Genomic DNA, 26071 nt, shown 5'->3' with positions numbered 1-26071 from the left:
GCTATTTATATATTTTAGAGATTAATCCTTTGTCAGTTGCTTTGTTTGCAAATATTTTCTCACATTCTGAGGGTTGTCTTTTCGTCTTGTTTATGGTTTCCTTTGCTGTGCAAAAGCTTTGAAGTTTCATTAGGTCCCATTTGTTTATTTTTGTTTTTATTTCCATTACTGTAGGATGTGGATCAAAAAAGATCTTGCTGTGATTTATGTCAGAGAGTGTTCTTCCTATGTTTTCCTTTAAGAGTTTTATAGTGTCCGGTCTTACATTTAGGTCTCGAATCCATTTTGGGTTTATTTTTGTGTATGATGTTAGGGAGTGTTCTAATTTCATTCTTTTACATGTAGCTGTCCAGTTTTCCCAGCACCACTTATTGAAGAGACTATCTTTTCTCCATTGTATATCCTTGCCTCCTTTGTCATAGATTAGTTGACCACAGGTGTGTGGGTTTATCTCCGGACTTTCTATCTTGTTCCATTGATCTATGTTTCTGTTTTTGTGCCAGTACCATATTGTCTTGATTACTGTAGCTTTGTAGTATAGTCTGAAGTCAGGGAGTCTGATTCCTCCAGCTCCATTTTTTCCCCTCAAGACGGCTTTGGCTATTTGGGGTCTTTTGTGTCTCCATACAAACTTTAAGATATTTTGTTCTAGTTCCGTAAAAAATGCCATTGGTAATTTAATAGGGATTGCATTGAATCTGTAGATTGCTTTGGGTAGTATAGTCATTTTCACAATATTGATTCTTCCAATCCAAGAACATGGTATATCTCTCCATCTGTTGGTATCATCTTTAATTTCTTTCATCAGTGTCTTATAGTTTTCTGCATACAGGTCTTTTGTCTCCGTAGGTAGGTTTATTCCTAGGTATTTTATTCTTTTCATTGCAATGGTAAATGGGAGTGTTTCTTTAATTTCTCGTTCAGATTTTTCATCATTAGTGTATAGGAATGCAAGAGATTTCTGTACATTAATTTTGTATCCTGCAACTTTACCAAATTCATTGATTAGCTCTATTAGTTTTCTGGTAGCATCTTTAGGGTTCTCTGTGTATAGTATCACGTCATCTGCAAACAGTGACAGTTTTACTTCTTCTTTTCCTTTTATTTCTTTTTCTTCTCTGATTGCCATGGCTAGGACTTCCAAAACTATGTTGAATAATAGTGGTGAGAGTGGACATCGTTGTCTCATTCCTGATCTTAGAGGAAATGCTTTCAGTTTTTCTCCATTGAGAATGATGTTTGCTGTGGGTTTGTAGTATATAGCTTTTATTATGTTGAGGTAAGTTCCCTCTATGCCCACTTTCTGGAGAGTTTTTATCATAAATGGGTGTTGAAAAGCTTTTTCTGCATCTATTGAGATGATCATATGGTTTTTATTCTTCAGTTTGTTAATGTGGTGTATCACATGGATTGATTTGCATTTATTGAATAATCCTTGCATCCCTGGGATAAATCCCACTTGATCGTGGTGTATGATCCTTTTAATGTGTTGTTGGATTCTGTTTGCTAGTATTTTGTTGAGTATTTTTGCATCTATGTTCATCAGTGATATTGGTCTGTAATTTTCTTGTTTTGTAGTATCTTTGGTTTTGGTATCAGGATGATGGTGGCCTCACAGAATGAGTTTGGGAGTTTTCCTTCGTCCACAATTTTTTGGAAGAGTTTGAGAAGGATGGGTGTTAGCTCTTCTCTAAATGTTTGATAGAATTAACCTGTGAAGCCATCTGGTCCTGGACTTTTGTTTGTTGGAAGATTTTTAATCACAGTTTCAATTTCATTACTTATGATTGGTCTGTTCATATTTTCTATTTCTTCCTGGTTCAGTCTTGGAAGTCTATACCTTTCTAAGAATTTGTCCATTTCTTCCAGGTTGTCCATTTTATTGGCATAGAGTTTCTTATAGTAGTCTCTTAGGATGCTTTGTATTTCTGTGGTATCTGTTGTAACTTCTCCTTTTTCATTTCTAATTTTATTGATTTGAGTCCTCTCCCTCTTTTTCTTGATGATTCTTGGCTAATGGTTTATCAATTTCAGAGTAGACTTTAAAACAAAGATTGTAACAAGAGACAAAGAAGGTCATTACATGATGATAAAGGAACCAATTCATCAAGAGGACATAACACCTGTAAATATGCACCAAACATAGGAGCACCTAAATACATAAAGCAGACATAAAGGGAGATATTGACAATGATGCAGTAATAGTAGGGCGCTGTAACACCTCATTTACATGAATAGATATGTCATCCATACAGAAAATCAATGACACAGCATTGGCCTTAAATGATACATTAGACCAGATGGACTTAATAAATATATAAAGAATATTTCACCCCAAAACAACAGAATGCAGATTCTTTTTAAGTCCATATGGAACATTCTCCAGAGTAGATCACGTTAGGTCACAAAACAACTCTCAGTAACTTTAAGAAAATTGAAGTTATATCAAGCATCATTTCAATACCACAATGGTATGAAACTAGAAATCAAGCACAAGAAGAAAAGTGGAAAAAACCACAAACGTTGTGGCTAAAGAACGTGCTTTTGGACAACCAGTAGGTCAATGAAGAAATGAAAGAGGAAATTTAAAAAATACCTTGAGAGAAATGAAAATGGAAACACAACATTCCAAAATCTGTGGGACACAGGAAAAGCAGTTCTAAAAGGGGAATTCATCACGATACAGGCTTACCTCATGAGACAAGGAAAATCTCGAATAAACAGTGTAACCTTGCACCTATAGAACTAGAAAAAGAAGAACAAATATAGCCCAAAATTAGTAGAAAGAAGGGAATGATAAGGATCAGAGCAGAAATAAATGAAATAGAGACTAAAAGGACAATAGAAAAGATTAATGATACTAAGAGAAGGTTCTGTGAGAAGATAACCAACTTGATAAACCTTTAGACAGACTTATCAAGAAAAGAAGAAAGGGCCCAAATAAATAAAATCAGAAACAAAAGAGGTTACAGCAGACACCACAGTAATACAAAGGATCATAAGAGACTGCTATGAACAACTTTATGCCAACAGTTTGGAAAACCTAGGAGAAATGGATACATTCCTAGAAAATTTCAATTTTCTAAGGGTGAATCAGGAAGAAATAGGAATTTTGAACAGACTAATCACTAGTAATGAAACTGAATCAGTAATCAGAAAACTTCAAAAGAAAAAAAAAAAAAAAAGTCCAGGACCACAGCTTCACAAGTGAATTCTACCAAACATTTAAAGAAGAGTTAATACATGTCCTTCTCAAACTGTTCCCAAAAAATTGAAGAGAAAGTCTTCCTACACTTCCAAACTCATTCTGCAAGGCCAGCATTACACTGATACAAAACCAGATGGAGATGCAACAAACAGAAAATTATAGGCCAATATCCCTGATGAACATACATGCAAAAGTCCTCAACAAAATATTATTAATCCAATAATACAATAAAAGGATCATATACTATGATTAAGTGGAACTTATTCCAGGGATAAAAGGATGGGTCAATATCTGCAAATCAATTAGTGTTATACACCACATTTAAAAATGATAAAAAATCATATGTTCATCTCAGTAGATGCAGGAAAATCATTTGACAAAATTCAACATTCATTTATGATAAGAACTCTCAAGAAAGTAGGTGTAGAGGGAACATACCTCAATATAATAAAGGCCATATATGACAAACACACAGCTAGCGTAATACTCAACTGTGAAAAGCTGAAAGCTTTTCTTCTAAGATCAGGAACAAGACAAGGATGCCCATTCTCACCACTTTTATTCAACATGATATTAGAAGTCCTAGGCATTGCAGTCAGACAAGGAAAAGAGATGAAAGGCATCCAAATTGGAAAGGAAGAAGTAACTGTCACTATTTGCAGATGGTATGTTACTATATATAGAAAACTAAAGCCTCCACCAAAAAACACTATTAAAACTAATTAATTCAGTAAAGGTGGAGGCTACAAAATCAATATACAGAAATCTGTTGCTTTTTTGTACACTAATGATGAACTATCAGAAAAATAAGACTTCTGTCCCATTTACAACTGCATCAAAAAGTATAAAATACCTAGGAGTAAGTTTAACCAAAAAGGTGAAACACCTATACTTTGAAAACTATTAAGATGTTTTTGAAAGAAATTGAAGATGAAGATGACACAAATAAATGGAAAGATGTACAGTGCTCATGGATTAGAAGAATAAATATTGTTCGGATGGCCATACTACCTAAAGCAATCTACACATTCAGTGCAGTCTCTATCAAAATTCCAATGACATTTTTCACCAAACTGGAACAGATAAATCTGAAGTTTGTATAGAACCACACACACACAAAACCAAACCCCAAATAGCTAAAGCAATCTTAAGAAAGAAGAATAAAGCTGGAGGTATCATATTCCCTGATTTCAAACTATACTATAAGTCTATAGTAATCAAAACTATGTGGTACTGACACAAAAACAGACACATAGATCAATGCACCAGAATAGAGAGTCCAGAAATAAACCCACGCTTATATGGTCAATTAATTTATGACAAGGGAGCCAAAAATATACAGTGGGGAAAAGACAGTCTCTTCAGTAAATGGTGTTGGGAGAACTATTCATCTGTAGACAAAAGAATGAAACTGGATCACTTTCTTATACCCTGTACAAAAATAAACTCAAAATGGATTAAAGACTTAAATGTGAGACCTGAAAGCATAAAACTCCTAGAAGAAAACATAGGCAATATGTTCTTTGGCATCGTTATTAGCAATATTCTTTTGGAACTGTGTCCTCAGGCAAGGAAAACAACAGCAAAGATAAACAAGTGGGACTATATCAAACTAAAAAGTCTTTGAAGAGCAAAGGAAACTATCAACAAAATGAAAAGGTAGACTACTGAATGGGAGAACATATTTGCAAATGATTTATTTGATAAGAAGTTAATACCCAAAATATACAAAGAACTTAAACAGCTCAACATCAAAAAACAACCTGAGTAAAAAATTGGCAGAGGACCTGAATAGACATTTTTCCAGAGAAGACATACAGATGGCCAACAGACATGAGAAAAGATGCTCAGCATCACTAATCATCAGGGAAATGCAAATTAAAACCACACGGAGATACCACCTCACACCTGTCAGACTGGCTATTATCAAAAAGGTAACAAATAACAAGTTTTGGTGAGGGTGTGGAGAAAAGGGAACCCTCAAGCACTGTTGGTGGGAATGTAAATTGGTGCAGCCACTACAGAGAACAGCATGGAGATTCCTCAAAAATTAAAAATAGAACTACCATATGATCTAGCAATTACACTTCTGGGCATTACCCCCCCACCCCCGCAAAAAACATGAAAAAGATATATGCACTCCTCTATTCATTGCAGTGTTATTCACAGTAGCCAAGGTATAGAAGCAACCTAAGTGCCCACTGACAGATGAATGGATAAACAAGATGTGGTATATGTATACAGTGGAATATTAGTCATGAAAAAGAATGAAATTTTTACCATTTGCAACAACATGGATGAACCTAGAGAGTACTACTCTAAGTGAAATAAGACAGAGAAAGACGAATTCCATATGACCTCACTTACATGTGGAATCTAAAAGACGAAACAAACAACAAAACAGGCTCATAGATACAGAGAACAAATGTAGTTGCCATGGGGTTGTGGGGGCGGGGAGTTGGGCAAAATAGGCTAAGGGAATTAAGAGGTACAGACTTCCAGTTATAAAATAATTAAGTCATGGGGATAAAATGTGCAGAATAGGGAATATAGTCTATAATATTGTAATAACTTTGTATAGTGATAGATGGCTACTAGACTTATCATGGAGATCAATATGTAATGTATATGTGTAGAATCACTATGTTGTACGCCTGAAACTAACATAATATTGTATGTCAACTACAGTTAAAAAACATAAAGAAAAAAATAAAGCTATGTTCTTCTAGAACAAAAAATTTCACAATTTGCATGGAAACACTAAAGACCCCGAATAGCCAAAGCAATCTTGAGAAAGAAAAACGGCGCTGGAGGAATCAGGCTCCCTGACTTCAGGCTATACTACAAAGCGGCAGTAATCAAGACAGTATGGTACTGGCACAAAAACAGACATATAGATCAATGGAACAGGAGAGAAAGCCCAGAGATAAACCAACTCATGTGTGGTCACTTTATCTTTGATAAAGGAAGCAAGAATATACAATGGAGAAAAGACAGCCTCTTCAATAAGTGGTGCTGGGAAAACTGGACAGCTACATGTAAAAGAATGAAATTAGAACATTCCCTAACACCATACACAAAAATAAACTCAAAATGGATTAGAGACCTAAATGTAAGGCCAGACACTATCAAACTCTTAGAGGGAAACATAGGCAGAACACTCTATGACATAAATCACAGCAAGATCCTTTTTGACCCACCTCCTAGAGAAAGGGAAATAAAACCAAAAATAAACAGATGGGACCTAATGAAACTTAAAAGCTTTTGCACAGCAAAGGAAACCATAAACAAGACGAAAGGGCAACCCTCAGAATGGGAGAAAATATTTGCAAACGAAGCAACTGACAAGGATTAATCTCCAAAATATACAAGCAGCTCGTGCAGCTCAATATGAAAAGAACAAACAACCTAATCCAAAAATGGGCAGAAGACCTAAATAGACATTTCTCCAAAGAACATATACAGATTGCCCACAAACACATGAAAGGATGCTCAACATCACTAATCATTAGAGAAATGCAAATCAAAACTACAATGAGGTATCACATCACCCCGGTCAGAATGGCTATCATCAAAAAGTCTACAGACAACAAATGCTGGAGAGGGTGTGGAGAAAAGGTAACCCTCTTGCACTGTTGGTGGGAATGTAAATTGATACAGCCACTATGGAGAACAGTATGGAGGTTCCTTAAGAAACTAAAAATAGAACTACTGTACGACCCAGCAATCCCACTACTGGGCATATACCCTGAAAAAACCATAATTCAAAAAAAGTTATGTACCACAATATTCATTGCAGCACTATTTACAATAGCCAGGACATGGAAGCAACCTCAGTGTCTATCGACAAATGAATGGATAAAGAAGATGTGGCACATAGATACAATGGAATATTACTCAGCCATAAAAAGAAACGAAATTGAGTTATCTGTAGTGAGGTGGATGGACCTAGAGTCTGTCACACAGAGTGAAGTAAGTCAGAAAGAGAAATGCTAACACATATATATGGAATCTAAAAAATAAAAATAAAAGGTTCTGAAGAACATAGGGGCAGGTCAGGATTAAAGACACAGACATAAAGAATGGACGTGACACGGGGAGGAGGAAGGGTAAGTTGGGACGCAGTGAGAGAGTGGCATTGACATATATACACTACCAAATGTAAAATAGCTAGCTAGTGGGAAGCAGCCGCATAGCACAGGGAGATCAGCTCGGTGCTTTGAGACCACTTAGAGGGTGGGATAGGGAGGGTGGGAGGGAGACGCAAGAGGGAGGGGATATGCGGATATATGTATATGTATAGCAGATTCACTTTGTTACACAGCAGAAACTAACACACCATTGTAAAGCAATTATACTCCAATAAATATGTTTAAAAAAAAAAAAAAAGAAAGCTAAGCTATGTTCTTGATGCCACAAAACTAGTTGTTTAGTTTTTAAGTATCAAATCTTGGCCAGCTGGTTAAACTATAGCTTAGTTAAACTATAACTTCAATACCAGTTTACTTTAAGGTCACAGATCTGAACTGAATAATGTTAAATAGCTGTTAACAGTGTTAAAAAGACAATGCTAGTGTTTTGCAATTATGTATTGTTTTTCATCCTGAGCGTCCAGTTGAGCAGTGGTTTTCTAGCTATGTTCTGTCAAGCCCCAGGGCTGCTATGCAGTTTAAAGTAGGGTTGGGGAGGTTCAGCACGCTGGGCTCTTTCTTATCATCCTCATCCAATGTCTTCAGTTATTTATTCTGTTCAGAATTCTATGTAAGATTTCCCCTTGTTGGGGGTGGGTAGTTTATATTGTATTTTAAAAGTTTGGAGACAGTTGCATCCTGGCAGTTATTCTTGTGCATTTAAACCTATTTGATGTTCTTTTTTCACACTGTTGCAGGAATCTGGTAAAAAAATTTTTTTGAATCTTTGTGCTGGAATCTTGGATCTGTAATTTATATAAACACTATCTGCCTCTTTGCCTTTCTCCTCCCACCCTCTTTCTGGCTTATGGGCATTGTTGAGCGTCTACTTTATGCACGCACAATACAGCATTTTGGCCCTGTACTATTCACAATAAAATCCTTAAATCCACAGCAGATAGATTTCCCAGAGACATTTCCACTTAAACTTCTAAAATAAAATTGTGTGCTTTACCTTTTAAAAATATTTAGAATAATGGAAGTTTTACTTACACAAATGATTTATGTCTGTCTTCAGTGTGAAGATGAAGTACCTTTCAGGATGCTGGATTAAAATTTGTGAAAACTAGAAAGTTGGGAGCTAAAAACCGGTATAGCTGGGATACATAGCCTAAAAAATCATCCAAGTTATAGGAACTGCAGGTCCATGAGACAGTTGCTAAAGTGGTCTTATTGGTATGTAACTCAGTAGATAAAGCATAGAAGGAAACTTTGAGATGCACTATATTTAGTTGAGTCTTTTAGCTCAGGGAGTGTCCAAAAATTGATGACAGAACAAATCCTTCCTCCCCTCCACGCACCTTTTTCCTGAAGGAACAAAATTCTACAATTCTCTTCTCCCCACTCCTTTCCTCCTACAGGTAAACATTTTTGTGGTCAATTTGAATCATTGGAATGTGTGTGATTTTCATGAAAAGAATGTTAAAACACAATAATTAACTACATGCAACATGTTTTGGGGTGGGGAAAGAGGAAAATTTGATCTGGAAATTTAAGTGGTTTAGTGACTTTTAAAAAATTTTAATTTCTGCACTTCTGTAAGAAATAAAATAATGCACTATAGTTCCTTTTTCCTATGTTTTAAATAAGAGATAAATCCAGTTTTCCTATATGATGAGTCATGGATATAGTTAAACTTCTGCACAAGTAGGTAGAATAATGCAGCTGTCTTTTCAGTAGGTAGGCAGCATCTCTTCTCCATCCCTCCATAAACACATCCATCATTATAATATCATACAGATTATTTTCACTGCCATAAATTTCCTGTGTTCTGCCTATTCATCACTCCCCTGCCTACCCTCCCCATAATCACTGATCTTTTTATTTTGTCTATTGTTTTCCCTTTTCCAGAATGTTGTATAGTTGGAATCATACAGTATGTAGCCTGGTTCATACTGGTTTCTTTCACTTAGTAATATGAGTTTAAGACTCCTTCATGTGTTTTCATGGCTTGATAGCTTATTTCTTTTTAGCATTGAATAATATTCCATTGTCTGGATATACCACAGTTTATTTATCCACACACCTACTTGGTTGCTTCCAAGTTTTGGCAGTTATGAATAAAACTGCTTTAAACATCCATATTCAGGTTTTTGTGTAGACATACATTTTCAAACTTCTTTGGGTAAATGCCAAGAAACACAATTGCTGGATTATATGGTAAGAATATGTTAAGTTTTGTAAGAAACATCAGACTGTCTTCCAAAATGGCTGTAACATTTTGCATTCTCACCAGCAATGAATGAGAGTTCCTGTTGCTCCTTATCCTTGCCAGAATTTACTATTATCAGTGTTCCAGATTTTGGCCATTCTAATAGATATGTAATTGTTGTTTTAATTTGCATTTCCTTGATGACATATAATATAGATCATCTTTTCATATATAATATTTATTTGCCATCTGTATTCAAGTCTTTGGCCTATTTTTTAATGGAGTTGTTTTCTTGTTGAATTTTAAGAGTTCTTTTTATATGTTGTATAACAGTCCTATTATCAGGTGTGTCTTTTGCAAATATTTTCTCCCAGACCTGGCTTGTCTTCTCATTCTCTTGACATTGTCTTTCACAGAGTAAAAGTTTTCAATTTTAATGAATTTCGGCTTATCAGTTATTTCTTTCAGGGATTGTGTCTTTGGTGTTGTATCTACAAAGATATTGATCTCAGAGAGATAGCGGTCCTGAAGAGAGATCTTAGTTTCCTGACAAGGAATTGAACCTGGGTAGTCTGGATGAAAACCAGGAATCCTAGCCGCTAGACCACCAGGGACTAGAGGCTAGAAGCATTGTGGACCTGGCTCTTACCCCCACTGAAAGCAAGAATGTTTCAAGAAGGCAAAAACTGTAAAAACAGGTAGAAAGTTTATTATTAGAGACACAGCATATCATGTGGGAGAGCACACAGAGAAGCAGTTTATTTAAGACAGAAGCAAGGCAGAAATACACACCAGGAGAGGAGTGCAGTCATCCTGAATGAGGAGTGCAGTAAGTCAGAAGCTAGGCATAAATACACACCCAGAGAGAAAGAGTACGTGCGTCCTGTCTAATGAGGAGGAGTGCGGTAAAGAGTTGATTTAAATCCCTTATGTAGGACAGTTCTTCCAGGTCTTTGTTTACCTTTGGCCAGTTATCTTGTTTCTTTTTTCACACCTGACTGGTCCTAGGACCCTCCCCAAGATGCGTGCGCAACTTTTTGCTAAGATGGATCCCACTGCAGAGGCCTGTGGGGATATGTCCACACTTATTATGGGGTGGTGTCCCCTCTCTTTTGGACCCCCAAGGAGCCTTCCTGCACATATGCAGACAGGGAAGTTTTCCTTGACCTCAGGACTGGTCATCTTTTTACTTCAGCGGAGCTCAGCTTCTGCCACCTGCTTTGTCCTTGGAGTGGCTGAGTGAGAACAAAGCTTCAATTTTACTTCACTTGCAGACACCAGCTGTCCAGCCCAGGGGTCTGTCTGTCTCCTACCTCAGTAGGTCCTCTATCTCCTACTGTACCCAAAGTCATCTATGTTGTCTCCTATGCTATCTTCTAAGAGTTTTATAGTTTTCATTTTACATTTAGGTCTGTGATCCATTTTAGTTAATTTTTGTGGAGAGTGTAAGGCCTTTGTCTGGATTCATTTTTTTGCATGTGGACGTCCAGTTATTCCAGCACCATTTGTTGAAGAGACTGTCTTTGCTCCATTGTATCACCTTTGCTCTTTTATCAAAGATCAGTTGACTATATTTATAAAGGTCTATTTCTGAACTCTATATTCTGTTCCATTAATCTATTTGTCTGTTCTTTTGCCAGTACTACACTGTCTTGATTACTGTAGCTTTATAGTAAATCTTGAAGTTAGGTAACATCAGTCATCCATCTTTGTTCTTCTCTTTTGATATTGTATTGGCTATTCTTAGTCTTTGCCTCTGCATATAAACTTTAGTTTGTTGATATCCATAAAATAACTTGCTGATGTTTTGATTGGGATTGTGTTGAATTCATAGATAATATTGGTAAGAACTGACATCTTAACAGTATTGATTCTTCCTTTCCATGAACATGGAATATCTCTTCATTTATTTAGTTTTTTAATTTCATTCATCAGAGTTTTGTAGTTTTTCTCATATAGATCTTGTACATATTTTGTTAGATTTATACTTAAGTAATTTCTTTAGGTGTTACTGTAAATAGTATTGTGTTTTTAATTTAAATTCCACATGTTCATTGTTGACATATAGGAAAGTGATTGACTTTTATATATTAACCTTATATCCTGCAACCTTGCTATAATTGCTTACTAACTCCAGGAGATTTTTTTTTTTTTTTTTGGTCAATTCTTTCAGATTTTCTACATAGATGATCATGTTATCTGTGGACAAAGACAGTTTTATGACTTCTTTCCTGATCTGTATACCTTTTATTTCCTTTTCTTGCCTTATTGCATTAACAAGGATATCCAGTGTGACATTGAAAAGGAGTGGTATGAGGAGACATCCTTGCCTTGTACCTGATCTTAGTGGGAAAGTATCAAGTTTCCCCCCTTTAAGTATAATGTTAGCTGTAAGGTTTCTTTAGATAGTCTTTATCAAGTTGAGAAAGTTCCCCTCTATTCCTAGTTTTTATCATGGAAATTTTTTTTTTTTTAATTTTTTTTTTTTTTAATTTATTTTATTTATGGCTGTGTTGGGTCTTCGTTTCTGTGCGAGGGCTTTCTCCAGTTGTGGCAAGCGGGGGCCACTCTTCATCGCGGTGCGCGGGCCTCTCGCTATCGCGGCCTCTCTTGTTGCGGAGCACAGGCTCCAGACGCGCAGGCTCAGCAATTGTGGCTCACGGGCCCAGTTGCTCCGCGGCATGTGGGATCTTCCCAGACCAGGGCTCAAACCCGTGTCCCCTGCATTGGCAGGCGGATTCTCAACCACTGCGCCACCAGGGAAGCCCCTATCATGGAAATTTTTAAAATCATAAATGGATTATATATTTTTAATGAGCTAATGCTATATGTTTTTATGGAAGTAAAACTCAGTTTCATTTTAGTTTTCCTTATTCATTGATTATTCTTTTACCTTTTCACTTTTACCAGTTGGTAATTTGTGTGTTTCTAGGCTCAGCTTGCCAATCGGAAACAAAAATTAGAGTCTGTGGAGCTGTCCAGCCAGTCAGAAATTCAGCACCTGAGCAGTAAGCTGGAGCGGGCCAATGACACCATCTGTGCCAATGAGTTGGAAATAGAGCGCCTCACCATGAGGGTCAATGACTTGGTTGGAACCAATATGACTATTGTGCAAGACCAGCAGCAAAAAGAAGAAAAATTGAGGGAATCTGAAAAACTGTTAGAGGTATGTTTTTAAATTGTAATATACTGTAACTGAGGAAATGTGTGTATGTGTGTTTTAAGAGAGACTAATGAACTTGGAACTAGGTTCCAAGATCTATGGTTTCTTCCCTGCTCTGTAGCCAATAGATATTGATATTAATAACAGGATCAGATATTAATAACAGGCCTTATTAATGTGGTACCTGTTATATAACTTACAGTTTGACTCCCTGGCTACCTTTTCTCATGAAATAGAAAAATTTAATAACATCTGACTTTTTTTCTGAGTATTTTTGCAGGTTCTGCAAGAAGAAAAGAGAGAATTGAAGGCAGCTCTTCAGACTCAAGAAAATTTCATGCATGAGACAAGAATACAAAAGGAGAAGCTACAAGCAAAATTAAAGGCAACTGAGACTCAACACACAGTAGAGACCATAAGGTATATTTAATCTTAAATATTATTAATCTTAGCCACGGGGTGGTTTAGCATTAAGCACCATTTTAAATATTGCATATTCATAATTTTGTGTTTGATCATATTATAGGTTTTCTTATTCAGTTTTAATTTCTGAGTTAAATTTTTTTAGCTTTAGAAAATATTGTATGATTAGTTTTTTCTGCCTGCAGTTTGGGTCCCCTAACCAAGAGACTCTGATGTTTAGAAAGTTAGGAACCCTTTTGTCAATCCATACCCTTGCCAAAACTGCAAACGTGAAAGGAATTATAGTCTACGTCTCCTGGGAGACCTCCCTTCCTTGGTAGAACAGGTCATGTTTAGTAGCTGCTTATCATCAATACCATCAATAAGCCAGCTATTGAGATAGCCCTTTAAAAAAATCCTAAAGTTAATTTTGTTTTTATGTATGAATTGTTGCTCTGAAGTTTGTAATTTAAGTCTGGTGCACATTTCTGTTTTTGTCTATAACTTTTCAGTTTCTTTGACTCAAGGTATCAAGTGTCAACAAGGTGATTTTTGTCATTTTGTCTTTTTCCCTTGAAAAACAGGCCAAATCCCAGTTGAGAAAGGAGTAAACTGTTGCTGACTTTTTTAAGCATCATCTCTGCCTCTTTACTCTCCCAGTTTTTTGTTTTGTTTTGTTTTTTTGTAAATCAGGAAACAAATTGAAGAGTTCTAAAGAGTTTCATTACCAAAAAGAGTTGGGAAATATGAACTGGCTGTGTGTTGTTTTTGTTTGCAGAGATACAAGGCCTTTAACAGTCCTCCTGTGTCTTCCCATAGGTCACTGGAGGAGTCTCAGGCAGAAAGGAGGTATGCCTCTCAAGGGCAGGGAGACTTAGAGAATGTGCTCTCCCGACTGGATTTTACCCACACTAGTGAAGAACTTCTGCAGGCAGAAGTGACTCGTCTGGAAGGCAGGTAGGTAATTACATACATTTCAGAAACATTCAAATTGTTAGAAACTATTTTCAATCATGTATTGATAAAGTAAGCTAATATAACAAGTGAAAATATGTTTTTTTCTCTATCATTCACAAATGGCCTAACTTCTTATTTCATTGAGGTTAAAGGAGAACTGTAAATCTCAGTTAAAGGAGAACTTCCTAATATTCTTACCACCAAACCTACCAGTCAGCCTGCAATCTGTCTGTGTCCTTAATCTGTTAGAGTGAATGAATCAGTGGATGACGTCTGTGCTCCTAAGATTCCACTTACGTACTGATTCTGCAGCTTCTCCTTTTCTCTTTTACATCATCAAGTTTTTAATATCTGCTAAATCATTTCCACTAGTATAAAATATGTTTTAATATTCCTCATCTTGGGAAAAAAATGAAAATCCTCCTTTAATTCTATATCCCTGTCAAGTTACTTCTGTATTTCTCTGCTGTCCTTTAAAATCAAGTTCTTCAAAAGAGGTGTCTCTATTGACTGTACATCTTCACATTTCTCCTGTGCAGAAGGCCTTCAGTTAGGCAGCCTTTCCCCTCTACCAGCCACGCCACTGGAGCTGCTCTTGGGGAGATCTCCCTGGACACGTGGTGCTCCTTCCTTCTGTGCTGAAATGCTGTTGATATTTCCTAGTGTGTTGATTGAATCCTGACTTACGCTATACCATGCCCAGCTCACTTGTATCACCATACTGTGAACTTTTTTTATCATCCTGCTAAACTTTCTGATCGGGAAGAGTTTGATATTTTGTTTTAAACGTAAATCATGGTCATTTGTACAGTAGTATTTTCTGTGTGTAGAAGATAAAAATACAATAAATTGTTAGCCTTTAGGCAAACAGATAACCAAAAAATTGCCATTTTACCCTTTTAAGTACAGTAATAAATTTTTTGTCCTATCTTTAAGTAATATATCTTTTATTTCTGTTTTTGCAAACCACTAAATATTTTCTTTACATATTAAATATACATGCATACACACACAGAGTTTTTGCTTTATTTCTTTCTCACCTTGGAATACTTAAGATATTCTTAGTTGTCATTACTGAGGTATATTTGCATACTTTAGATTGAATAAAATAAAAGCTTAGGATTCTTATTGACATTAGAACTAATATTTACATTTTTTATCCTGATTTTCCATTGATTGACTTTTTAGTGATCTTTTACATGTTTTGCTGTGCTCTTAGCAGGCTCTGAAGACTTGCCTCTTGTTTCTGACACACTGCCTCTTGCATTGTGACCTGGGACACTTTAGTCTCTTTAGGCCTCGATTTTCCCGTCTGTAGATAGGACAAGATTATCTGATTTTCTTCTCTCTCTATCTCAGTGTTTGACACACTGTAGTCACATTCTAAGTACCAAATAAATAAGCATTCTAGGATTTTTAGAAATAAGTAAAGTTGGAATAAATGGATACAAATACCAGTGTTCAGTAATAAAACAAAGACTTCCAAAATTATTTTTCTGTTTCAAAAGGCAAGTAGAAAAATGAACCCTTTTAGACAGCTTATTTGTGTTGTTCAGTTTGAACAGAATATTCCCTGAAACAGGAACTGGAGGAATTTAAGTGACTGTTTTTGTGTTGTTGTATTGTAGAGATGTTATTTTTGAACGGTAGCTTATCTGGTAAGTTGGCTGTGTGGGTGAAACAACCTAGATAGTTATTAAGCCTGTATTGGACAGTCTGGAACCAAATGATGCAGGGCATAAGGGTATGGTGGGCAAGGTTAGAGGGAGGTAAGAAGTAAAAGACATTATTTTAATCATAGAATTTGTAGTTCGAGAAACATAATATGCACATTAAAGGACCTAAGAGCAATTTAAAGTGAAAATTCTAGAAAATGTCTACATTCAAGCTCTAACAATTGAAAATAGACTGTTTTCAAGGTGATTAAGGAATGAGGGTCAGTGTGGCTCTATCCAGGTACATGTTGATCTGATTCTTGAAAGGGTGTTTACTATCCATTGCCTGGTAGGAGGGGAAGGTGCTGTGTGGTCAAGGGGATGGTGTGTGAAGAGACAGGAAGTCAGGCTTAGCTAATGGCACATGGCAGACAGTAAAGCCTAGCAATTTAGCGGCAAAAAGACTTTATTAGTAGATATGAGCTGTGAGATAAGAGAGGTATGGTGCCCCTGAGGTTCTTGTATCTGATGAGTGATTGATTCTTAAGTAAGGGTGACAAGTGGGAAACTCTTTGAAGAAGATTATTTTGGCAGCTGTGTGTAGGATGGGATTGTAATTAAGTTGGTGAAGACTGAGATTATGATGCAGCTCCTGTACAACTAGAGAGAAAAAAACTACCTAAGTTGCTATAATCTTTAGAATTTTGTAACCAGTAATATTCTAAGCAGAGAGAAAAAATACAGGTAAACACAGAACTCAAAAGTATCTCCAGAAGTGTGAATTGAATTTAGCTGCCTCCGGTGATAAGGAAATCGGAAATGAGTTTTATTTTGGGGTGGGAGGTGATGTTTAAGGGTATTTCTTGGACATCAAGAAGGTAGGTTAGGTAACTCAATTTGTGGGTTTCAGGGTTTTGTTTTATTTTAAATATGTGACCTTAATTTTGTCATACAGCTTGGAATCTGTGAGTACAACTTGTAAACAGCTGAGCCAAGAGCTAATGGAAAAATATGAAGAATTGAAGAAGATGGAAGTGCATAACAATGAGTACAGGGCCGAGATTAAGAAGGTAAAGGTCCGCATGCCTGGGATCACAAAGCCCTTTGTTTTTATGGACTGAGCTGTGGGTTGGGAGGTTACAGGAATTATTTTTAATGAGAGAAAAGTGTAATCCAGAGGCCATTTGATGCTCACGAGTAGAGAGTACATGGAAGGTGCTTAGGAGAGTGTCTTTCTGTGTCATCCCCAGGGATGCCGTGTAAGTATTTTCAAGATAGTTGAAGCCTGCCCCTTTGAACTCTACAACGTTATTTTATATAATTCCTTTATTTATTTATTTATTTTTGGCTGTGTTGGGTCTTCGTTTCTGTGCGAGGGCTTCCTCCAGCTGCGGCGAGCAGGGGCCACCCCCCATCACGGTGCGCGGGCCCTCCACTATCGCGGCCCCTCCTGCCGCGGAGCACAGGCTCCAGACGCACAGGCTCAGCAACTGTGGCCCACGGGCCCAGCTGCTCCGTGGCACGCAGGATCTTCCCAGAGCAGGGCTCGAACCCGTGTCCCCCGCACTGGCAGGCAGACTCCCAACCACTGCGCCACCAGGGAAGCCCTACAACGTTATTTTAAATGTGCCTTGATGAAAAGTTTTCTAGAAGCTACGCACCTTCTTGCTTGCACAAGCATATGAACATATTATATGAGCTGGCATTTAATATTTTCTTAGTGACCAAAGGTGGTGATGGATGTGTATTCTCTTCTGTGCTGTTGGTAGTTATATCCTCATTGACATTTGAAGTGTGCAGAGTTTGTCTCTATGTTAGTGGGCCCTGGCTGTCCTGTTTGTTGACTCATATTTTTTTATTACTTCTTTGAGATTACGTCTAGCCCCTTTCTTCCTCTTGCCTTTCTGTTGTCTTCTGTGGACCAGGAAACTATATAAGCAAAATTTTTAGATTTGCAACTAGAAAAAGAATGAAGGTCACAGGTGCTGTCCTCTAAACAATGTGGCTTCGACTTTGATACTGGTTCTCAGCATTTGAGTAAGGCATCTCTCCCTGTTTTGAGATCTAATAGGTAATTGTGGGTATAACCACCTGACCTTCAGTACAGATACGCAGCTTGGTAAGTTGCTAATTTTCTGCAGATTTAATCAGGGAAAAATTCATGTCTTGAGGTAAGGTAAAAATTACTTTATTATTATATTTTTCTATCTAACATGTCTTCTCTTAATTTTTAATGCCTTCTATTTCTTTGTAGTTGAAAGAACAGATTTTGCAGACTGAACAGAGTTACAGTTCTGTACTAGACGGAATGAAGATGGAGATCTCCCAGCTAACTCGAGAGTTACATCAGCGAGATATCACTATTGCTTCCACCAAAAGTTCTTCCTCTGACATGGAGAAGCAACTCAAAGCAGAGATACAAAAAGCAGAAGAAAAAGCAGTAGAGCACAAGGTGAAACGAACAAAAATTCTCTTTATTTGAAGATTGTTTTTGTTTTTTGATTTTTATATTTATTTATTTATTTATTTTTGGCTGCGTTGGGTCTTTGTTGCTGCGTGCAGGCTTTCTTTTTTTTTTTTTTTTTTGTGGTGAGCAGGGACTACTCTTCGTTGCGGTGCACGGGCTTCTCATTGCAGTGGCTTCTCTTGTTGCAGAGCACAGGCTCTAGGCGTGTGGGCTTCAGTAGTTGTGGCATGTGGGCTCGGTAGTTGTGGCTTGTGGGCTCTAGAGCTCAGGCTCAGTAGCTGTGGCGCACGGGCTTAGTTGCTCTGCAGCATGTGGGATCCTCTCGGACCAGGGCTCGAACCCATGTCCCCTGCATTGGCAGGCGGATTCCCAACCACTGTGCCACCAGGGAAGCCCGTGAAGTTTGTTTTTGAAGATTCAACTTATTAAAGGTATAATTTCCGTAGTAGTTAATTCGGTAAATTTTTATTAGCCCTCTTCTTCAGGCTAAGGGTAGGCTGGTTAACAAGCAGTCTAGTGGAGACTGGTGGGAGGTGAGAGTAGATGAGGCAAGTGAAGAGACCCTCTCTGTGGTGTGTAGGGTGTGTAGTGAGGCTGTGCCACGTTCGCTGTGACAGACCAGAGTTCAGATGGGGCGAGTGGCCGGGGATGAGACTGGAAAGCAGTGACCTGCTCCTGAAGGGCCTGCCCACCCTGTGCAGGAGTAAAAGGTCTCTGTGGTTGTCGTGTGGAGAATAAGTGAGGAGGCAAAGAGACCACTCGGATGCTGTCACAGCAGCGAGATGGTGGCCCGAGCACTGCGCCAGGGAGGCAGAGGGAAATGGATGCATCCTGGAGAAAATCGACTGGGCTTTGTATTTGATTGGACCGGGAGAATGAGTTAGACAGCGTTAGGAAAAGATGTCACTCAGGATTCTGGCTTGGGCAACTGAATAGAAAGTGATGCTCTTTAGTGAAATACAGAAAAGATAGGGAGCAGGTTTGAGGAGGATAATGATTTTGTATAAAGTGTACACAAAATAGGCAAGCTGGCACATGGGACACTGGTTTGAGATAAAGGCTGGACTTCCATATGGAAATATCTAGTAGTCAATTCCACAGAAGGCCTGGAGTTCAAGATTAAAATCAAGGTAAGACATTTAGCTGCGGAAATCTTTGCATGAAGTTGGCACTGGAAACCCTGAGAGACTTTGATATTATAATGAGAAGGCATAGAGTATGAAGAGGAGAGACTTGCACCAAACTTAGGAATCTACTCATTTAGGGTAAAAAGGTGTTGGAATGGAGCTAAAAAGAAAAGTAGCAATAAGGAAGGAAACCAGGTAGTTTTCACAAAGGAAGCAGGAAGGCAGGGAAGGAAGGAATCTTTTCAAGTAGGAATGGCTAAGCAGAAAAGCTAAGGAGAATGAGGACTGAAAATAAGTTTTACTACCTTGTGAAAGGAGTGCAGTCCACATGATGCTGGAGGTGGAGGCCAGTAAGAGGAGTGCTGGCGGTTACCAGTGCCTGATTCATCTTCTTAGAATAGTATTCTAATTGCATGCATATGAAGTCATGTTGAAACACCTTTTCAACAACCTTTCAGAAAGTATTTGTATATATGGATGAAGAATGTGACCTCGCCTAATGAAAATTACATGTGGAAAAATTTTATAAGATGCGTTTGATTTATTTGTTACATTTATTTGTTTTTTGCTTTTCCCTTCTCAGGAGATTTTGGCTCAGTTGGAGTCACTCAAGTTAGAAAATCATCGTCTTTCTGAAATGGTGATGAAATTGGAATTGGGTTTACATGAGGTACATAAATAGAAACTTAAGTTTTTCTACTATCCAAGCCTTTAAAGAAACCACTTTGTAAATACTGATATTGTAAAGAGAAAGTTAAGATCAAACTATGAAACGATCCTTCTGCAAAAACTTTCTCAAATGAAAAGAAGTCAAGACAGTGATGGGAGTGAGCACAATATGACTCTCCACTCCAGCAATTGGAAGATTTAAAAAAATATTATGTATGTGATAAAATACACAATGTGTTCTTAATAGGGCAAATGTATGTAAAGGGCTTAGCATAGTGTCTGGCATTTAGTAAGTACAAAATAAATGTTTGATGCTGTTATTATTATTACTGAAATTATTGTGTTCACAATATCTTTTCATTATGAAGTATAGGATCTTTTAAATAGTTTGGTTTTAATTATATTTTTACAAGATATAGTTCATTTCATCAAATATTCTAGAATCTTTTATGTTCAAAGTATTTTAGTAGACAATGTAATGGACACAAAGATGAATTAAGACAAGATTCTTACCTTTACAAGATTGAGGGTAATCTAGTAGGGAGGATAAGAAATGTAAACAAACTGCTGTGAAACCAGAGAACATGATCAGCTAACAGTGAGTTATAAACTGTGTGGATGCTCTTTGAACTATTTTGTTATAAAATCTTTATAATTTTCAAAATGACCCATCTGGTCTGACCCATCTTTTCTTGATGTAGGTGAGATGCCCAGAGATTGTAGAAATTCTTTTTTTCTGTATTTCCAGAGAGTGTGTGCCTCCAAAGATTCATGGTCACACAATGCCCCTATTTGCTCCTAAGTAGTTTTAGTTCCACACTCATGGATTATGGAGGCTGGGGTGGGAGAACATGCAAAAAACTACATGAATACGTTACTTCAGCTAAAAGAAAATACGGGGGACCATTTTTATAATCTTTTGAGAGGGTGAGACTCTCTTAGCATCACAAAACCATAAAGAATTTTGCAACATAAGGAATTTTACAACATAAAAATATAAAATTTCTGGATGACAAAAGACCCCATTAAAAAAGACTAATAGACTAGAGGAAAACAATCAATTAACAGATAAAAGGTTAATATAAAATATTAATATATAAGGGTTTCCTGTAAAGATAATAAAAAGCTTAGAATCCAGTAGAAAAATGGGTAAAGGACATAAATAGATAATTCATAGAAGTAATGCAAAAATCCAGTAATGAAGAAAAGCAGTTACACCCCTTTAATAATCAAAACAAAAGAAATAAATATTCTTTTGTTTATTGGCTTGACAGTGACTTTTTAAATCCAGTATAGCCAGCGTTGGCAGGGATATAGAGGAATAGGCCCTTCAGTGCTCTGTTAATGAGAAAGTGAATTGACATAGCTATTCTAGAGGGCAATTTAGCAATATCCATTAAACTGTATGTAAATACATGTAGCCTATAAAGTCCTGAGTCATGTGTTTTTCTGATTTTGATCATCATTGTTTTCCAGAAAGGTCATATCAGTTTTCATTCCCAAAGAACCCATCCTATAGGAGCAAAGGCATAAAAATGGTCATTTCAGTGTTGTTTGCAATATCCAAAATTTTGAAAAAAACTAAATGTTAATCTATAGAGGGACAGTTAATCATGACTTTCTATACTAGGAAATATTATGCCATCATTTAAGGTGGCAGATGAATGTGCACATCTAATCTTGCTCCCTCCCCAAATACCTCTAAAACTATAATGAAAGGATTTTTTTTTTTTTTAAAGCACAAACCTACAAGGATGGAAAAAGTGGGAGAGGAGACAACAGCTAAACATTTTGTAAGGGGGAAGATGGAAGGAAGGAAGGAAGGAAGGGGGAAGGCGGGAGGGAAGGAGGGAGGGAGGGAGGAAAATGACTTTATATGCCCTGATTAAATCCAATACTAAGTTAGTGGTGGAGAAAACCAAGAACCAATCTGATATGCACCACAGAATCTTCAGAAGGCTCAGGATTTGGCAATAGCTGATTGACAGAATCTTATCTTATGCAGTGATTACCTATTCATATTTAAGAGTTGGGAACTCTCAGGGATGCGTAAGCCAGACTATGACCAGAGACTCTGTTCAGCTTAATTTCTCCTGAAACCTCTATCTAACAGTGGTGATAATGTCCTTTCTTTACACAGCAAGGTGTGTGCTTGCTATGCACTTTTTATATTACCTTCCACATTCATTTATCTGTAATTGTTGTTTTTTTTTTTTTTTTTGATGTGGACCATTTTTAAAGTCTCTTGAATTTGTTACAATATTGCTTCTGTTTTATATTTTGGTCCCTTGGCCGCAAGGCATGTGGGATCTTAGCTCCCCGACCAGGGATCGAACCCGCACCCCCTGCATTGGAAGGTGAAGTCTTAACCACTGGACCGCCAGGGAAGTCCCTATCTGTAATTGTTGATAATAAAATAATAAATTTGAGAAAAATTTAAAAGATTCCTGCCTGGCAAAAGCAAACATTATCTTCTTTTAAAAAGTATATTTAATGACATCAGACATCAAACTCTGGCTGGTGAGAATCCTGTTAGCAGTTTATTCTTCCTCCGGTTTTGAAGTTACACAGAGTGTAAACGTGGTGTACGTATTAAGAACAATTATTGGAAAGTGCCATTTTGCATTTTACCATGTAGGAAGGTGATATTACTTTTACAAATGAATATTTTAGCTAAATAACTTTTAATAAAAGTATCTAATTATCTTAATAGTAAAAGCAATAGCTCTGATAAATTATTTACCACGGTAAAAAAAATTGACAGTAGTTTATAGTTTAACTCCTATGTCCTGCAAATTTTTTTTTGAGATTTTAGCATTTTGTAACTTACTGTCACTGCTAGAACAGATAGTTAAACGGTTGTATTTTAAGATTTATTTTTTTGTTAGGTAAATTCTGTTTGTCAAACCACTGTTCACCAGCTTATTTTCGGAAAGTTCTTTATAGAAAAGACCAAACTAAACATCAAATTAAATTCCAAAGAAGATAACCGTAATTTTTCAGAATGCTAATGAAAATATTTTGTCATTAGAAGAAAATGGTCCAGACCTCTGTTTTTTTAGGTACTATATTACCAGGAAACACCTAGAATTGAAGAACAATAAATAATCACAGAATTCAGACCAGATCAGAGTAGTCATACCTACCTTATCCTTGAATACTGCCTTATCATGTCCAAATTTATTTCACATACCAGAATAGGTGCCAACATTATGTAAAAGTCTTTAAGACCAGAGAGTTGTTTATTTAAAAGTTGTCCCTGCCAGCCGGAATTCCTTTTCAGAACCTTATGTCCAAATTTCTTTCTTTGAAATAGGTCTCTTGATTTTCTTCCACAGGTATTCTGGGGCTATTCAACCTTCTCTTTCCTGTTTTTTTTTTTAATCAGTAGCTTTTTTTTTTAAGTTAAAGCGTAGTTGTATAATTGTATAGTATAGTTACAATATTATATTAAAGTGTACAACATGATTCAGTATTTTTATAGATTATAGCCCATTTAAAGTTATTGTAAAATAATGGCTTTATTCCCTGTGCTGTACAATATATCCTTGTGGCTTATTTATTTATAAATATACATGCATTTGTACCTCTTAAACCCCTACCCCTATCTGGTCCCTCCCCCCTCCCCTCTCCCCATTGGTAAACTACTAGTTTGTTCTGTGTCTGTGAGTCTGTTTCTGTTTGGAATATTCATTTGTTTGTTTTATTTTTTAGATTCCACATCTAAGTGGTAACATACAGTATCTGGATTTCTCTGTCTGACTTATTTCACTAAGCTCAACGTTCTCTTTCTTGAGGAAGAATCCATGGCTGCTCTTTTCTTTCTTTTTCCCTGTCTTTGATTCTCATCTGTAGCTTTCTTCCATCCTAGTTCCAGGCTTCCTCCAGTTCCTTGGATATTCCTTGGCACATCAGGGAAGCCCATTGTGCTCCTCGTTTTCTACCCCTATTTACTGTAAGAAACAGAACGTTGTTTCTCTTTTAGGCGACCAAAACCAAATCTTCACTTTTTCCTGAGTAAAGCCATAGATTAACTAGTCACAGCTGAAAGTAATTTTCCAACAGCAGTATCACAGATTACAAGTTATTCTTGTACAAATTAAGTGACTCTAGTATTCTTTTTTATTAGGCAAAAGAGGTTTCACTAGCAGACCTCCAGGAGAATTATATTGAGGCATTAAATAAATTAGTGTCTGAAAATCAACAACTACAGAAAGATTTGATGGATACCAAAGCTCAGCTGGAGATTTCTACTCAGATTTGCAAAAAAAACCATGACAGGATCTTTAAACCAACACACAGCAGAGTACCTGAGTTCAAGAACACGGAGTTCAAGTAAAATTTCTTCATAGTTTATTTAAAATATGTATCTTTATAATATAATTCTCATTTCTTTGAGAATAATTTCCAATTTACAGAAATTAAACCTTCGTCAAAGGACTCTGTTTAATCCCAAAGTACACCGTGCACAAGTAAAACTGTTAGGTTAAGAGGTGCGGGGGTTCTAAGCACTTTCATCGAGGCTTCTGGATGTAGGTGTAAATGGCAGCCTGTTCCACTGAGCCTCCTCATGCCGCCTCCCACCTCTCCAGCCCCACTTGCCCCATAAGAAGTAGAAGTTGGCTTTTTATAAAAAGCTTCTTTCGTATTTTTGGTCAACTAATGATAGACTGTTACCTAAGAAGTCAGCATTCAGTGAAAAACCACCTGGCTTCAGCTCGTACGGTACGGCTTACACATTTTCCTACCAGGAGCCTTTGCTGACACCCTCACCCCGACTCCCACCTCTTCCCCACATGAAGATAAGGGCCTTCTCTCTGCACAGTGCTTCCCTCTATCCTAAGCACCAACCACACGGGGTCACCCTGGCAGCTTGCTTATCTTCCTTGCTGTATTGTTAGTGTGTGGGGAGCAGGGGCCTGGCGGTGGGGATCGCGGATTGGGGCCGGAGTGACGGAAAGAACATCTGGTCGGAGCGGGCTGCTCATTTGGTAAATTACAGCCTTCTCCTTAGCCTGGTCCTGTGATTGTAAGTGAACTTCCAACAACAAGGATGTTTTAAAAGAGGAAAGTTGCTACAACGTTTATCTGTTTTATTTTCTAATCCGCTATCCAGGCCAACCAGTGGCCAGCGCAAGCATGACGGGATGAAGGCTGAGCACTACAAAGCAGGTCTTCATTCTACGCAAGGACAAGCGTCGGATAGCGTAGAGCCTGTGTCCAGGGGCCTCAGCCCCCCGAGTCATCAAATCAGCCCTTGCTGCTCCACCAGCTCTCTGCCTTCTAACTTTCTGTGCAAAACTCACTCTCTGCCTTCAGTGCTAGATACAGATGAAACCAATTTTTCTGACACTGTCTCTGAAAGTATAAATGACCAGGAAGACTTTCTATCTTCGGTATGGAGACTTGCTGAGCTTACTAGTTTATTAAGTTTATTTAGTTTGATTTTATTTTTTATTTTAAGGCAGAGCAGTATTCCCCCCACCCCACCCCTTACTGGTCTCTCTCTTAAGCAGCCTTTGTTATCCTCAATTATTTCTGTCTTAAGGTTTTGCTTGTGAAGACACTGTCGGCCACGACTACTTTTCAAAATGCATCTTATGAAATATAATATAAGTTATAGGTATTCATTTCTTTTTAGCCTGAATGGGAAATTCCATGCCTGCCTTTTTCAGAGAGGGTCAATTTTGTATTGGGATGATTGGTTCAAGGAATATCTCTGCCTGCCAAAGAGTCCTGGGGCATAGACAGTGGGGAAGGAGAAAAGGAACGGTTGGAAAGGGAAAGAGGTGGGTAGAGGCGGGTGAAGGAGTCGCATCTGACGTGTCTAGAACGTGGACTGGGTGCCACACAGTGGTGGCCCTGGTGATAGAGGCTGCCTTTCCACATGGACTGGCCCCTTGTTCCTTCCTGCAGCTGCTCTGAGGACTCCACTCCACCATCTTTTTTTTTACCTTCTGTGCGGAAGCACTCGCCTCTGGCCATTCATTCCCATCAACCTCCCGTGGTCCTGTACCTGTGAAAGTTCAATATTTTTGACTTTTTAATGTGCCATCAAGTCCATGGGAAGGTTTTCTTTTA

General features: G+C 37.5%; 1 protein-coding gene and 1 long non-coding RNA gene across 13 annotated transcripts in view; one reads left to right on the top strand and one right to left on the bottom strand.

Annotated features, from left to right (window-relative positions):
• Nucleotides 1-26071, bottom strand: part of LOC309630219 — a 52892-nt gene that overhangs the window by 13226 nt on the left and 13595 nt on the right. The window lies entirely within an intron of this gene.
• Nucleotides 1-26071, top strand: part of CEP63 (centrosomal protein 63) — an 84111-nt gene that overhangs the window by 56413 nt on the left and 1627 nt on the right. For 8 of the 12 annotated variants that reach the window (XM_082395147.1, XM_082395149.1, XM_082395144.1 and 5 more), the window contains 8 exons: nt 12483-12716; nt 12994-13133; nt 13935-14072; nt 16683-16797; nt 17982-18179; nt 19905-19991; nt 24120-24325; nt 25107-25386. In XM_082395147.1, the coding sequence (XP_082251273.1) occupies nt 12483-12716; nt 12994-13133; nt 13935-14072; nt 16683-16797; nt 17982-18179; nt 19905-19991; nt 24120-24325; nt 25107-25386 (1398 nt within the window). Of the gene's footprint in view, nt 1-12482; nt 12717-12993; nt 13134-13934; nt 14073-16682; nt 16798-17981; nt 18180-19904; nt 19992-24119; nt 24326-25106; nt 25387-26071 lie in introns of those variants that run through there. The other 4 variants (XM_082395145.1, XM_082395152.1, XM_082395151.1 and 1 more) reach the window with 3 other exon arrangements.

The sequence above is a fragment of the Balaenoptera borealis genome, assembly GCF_965194805.1.
Source record: "Balaenoptera borealis genome assembly, chromosome: 5".
Lineage (NCBI taxonomy): Eukaryota > Metazoa > Chordata > Mammalia > Artiodactyla > Balaenopteridae > Balaenoptera > Balaenoptera borealis.
The sequence above is the reverse complement of the archived record's forward strand: the minus strand, read 5'-3'. Positions and strand labels throughout refer to the sequence as shown.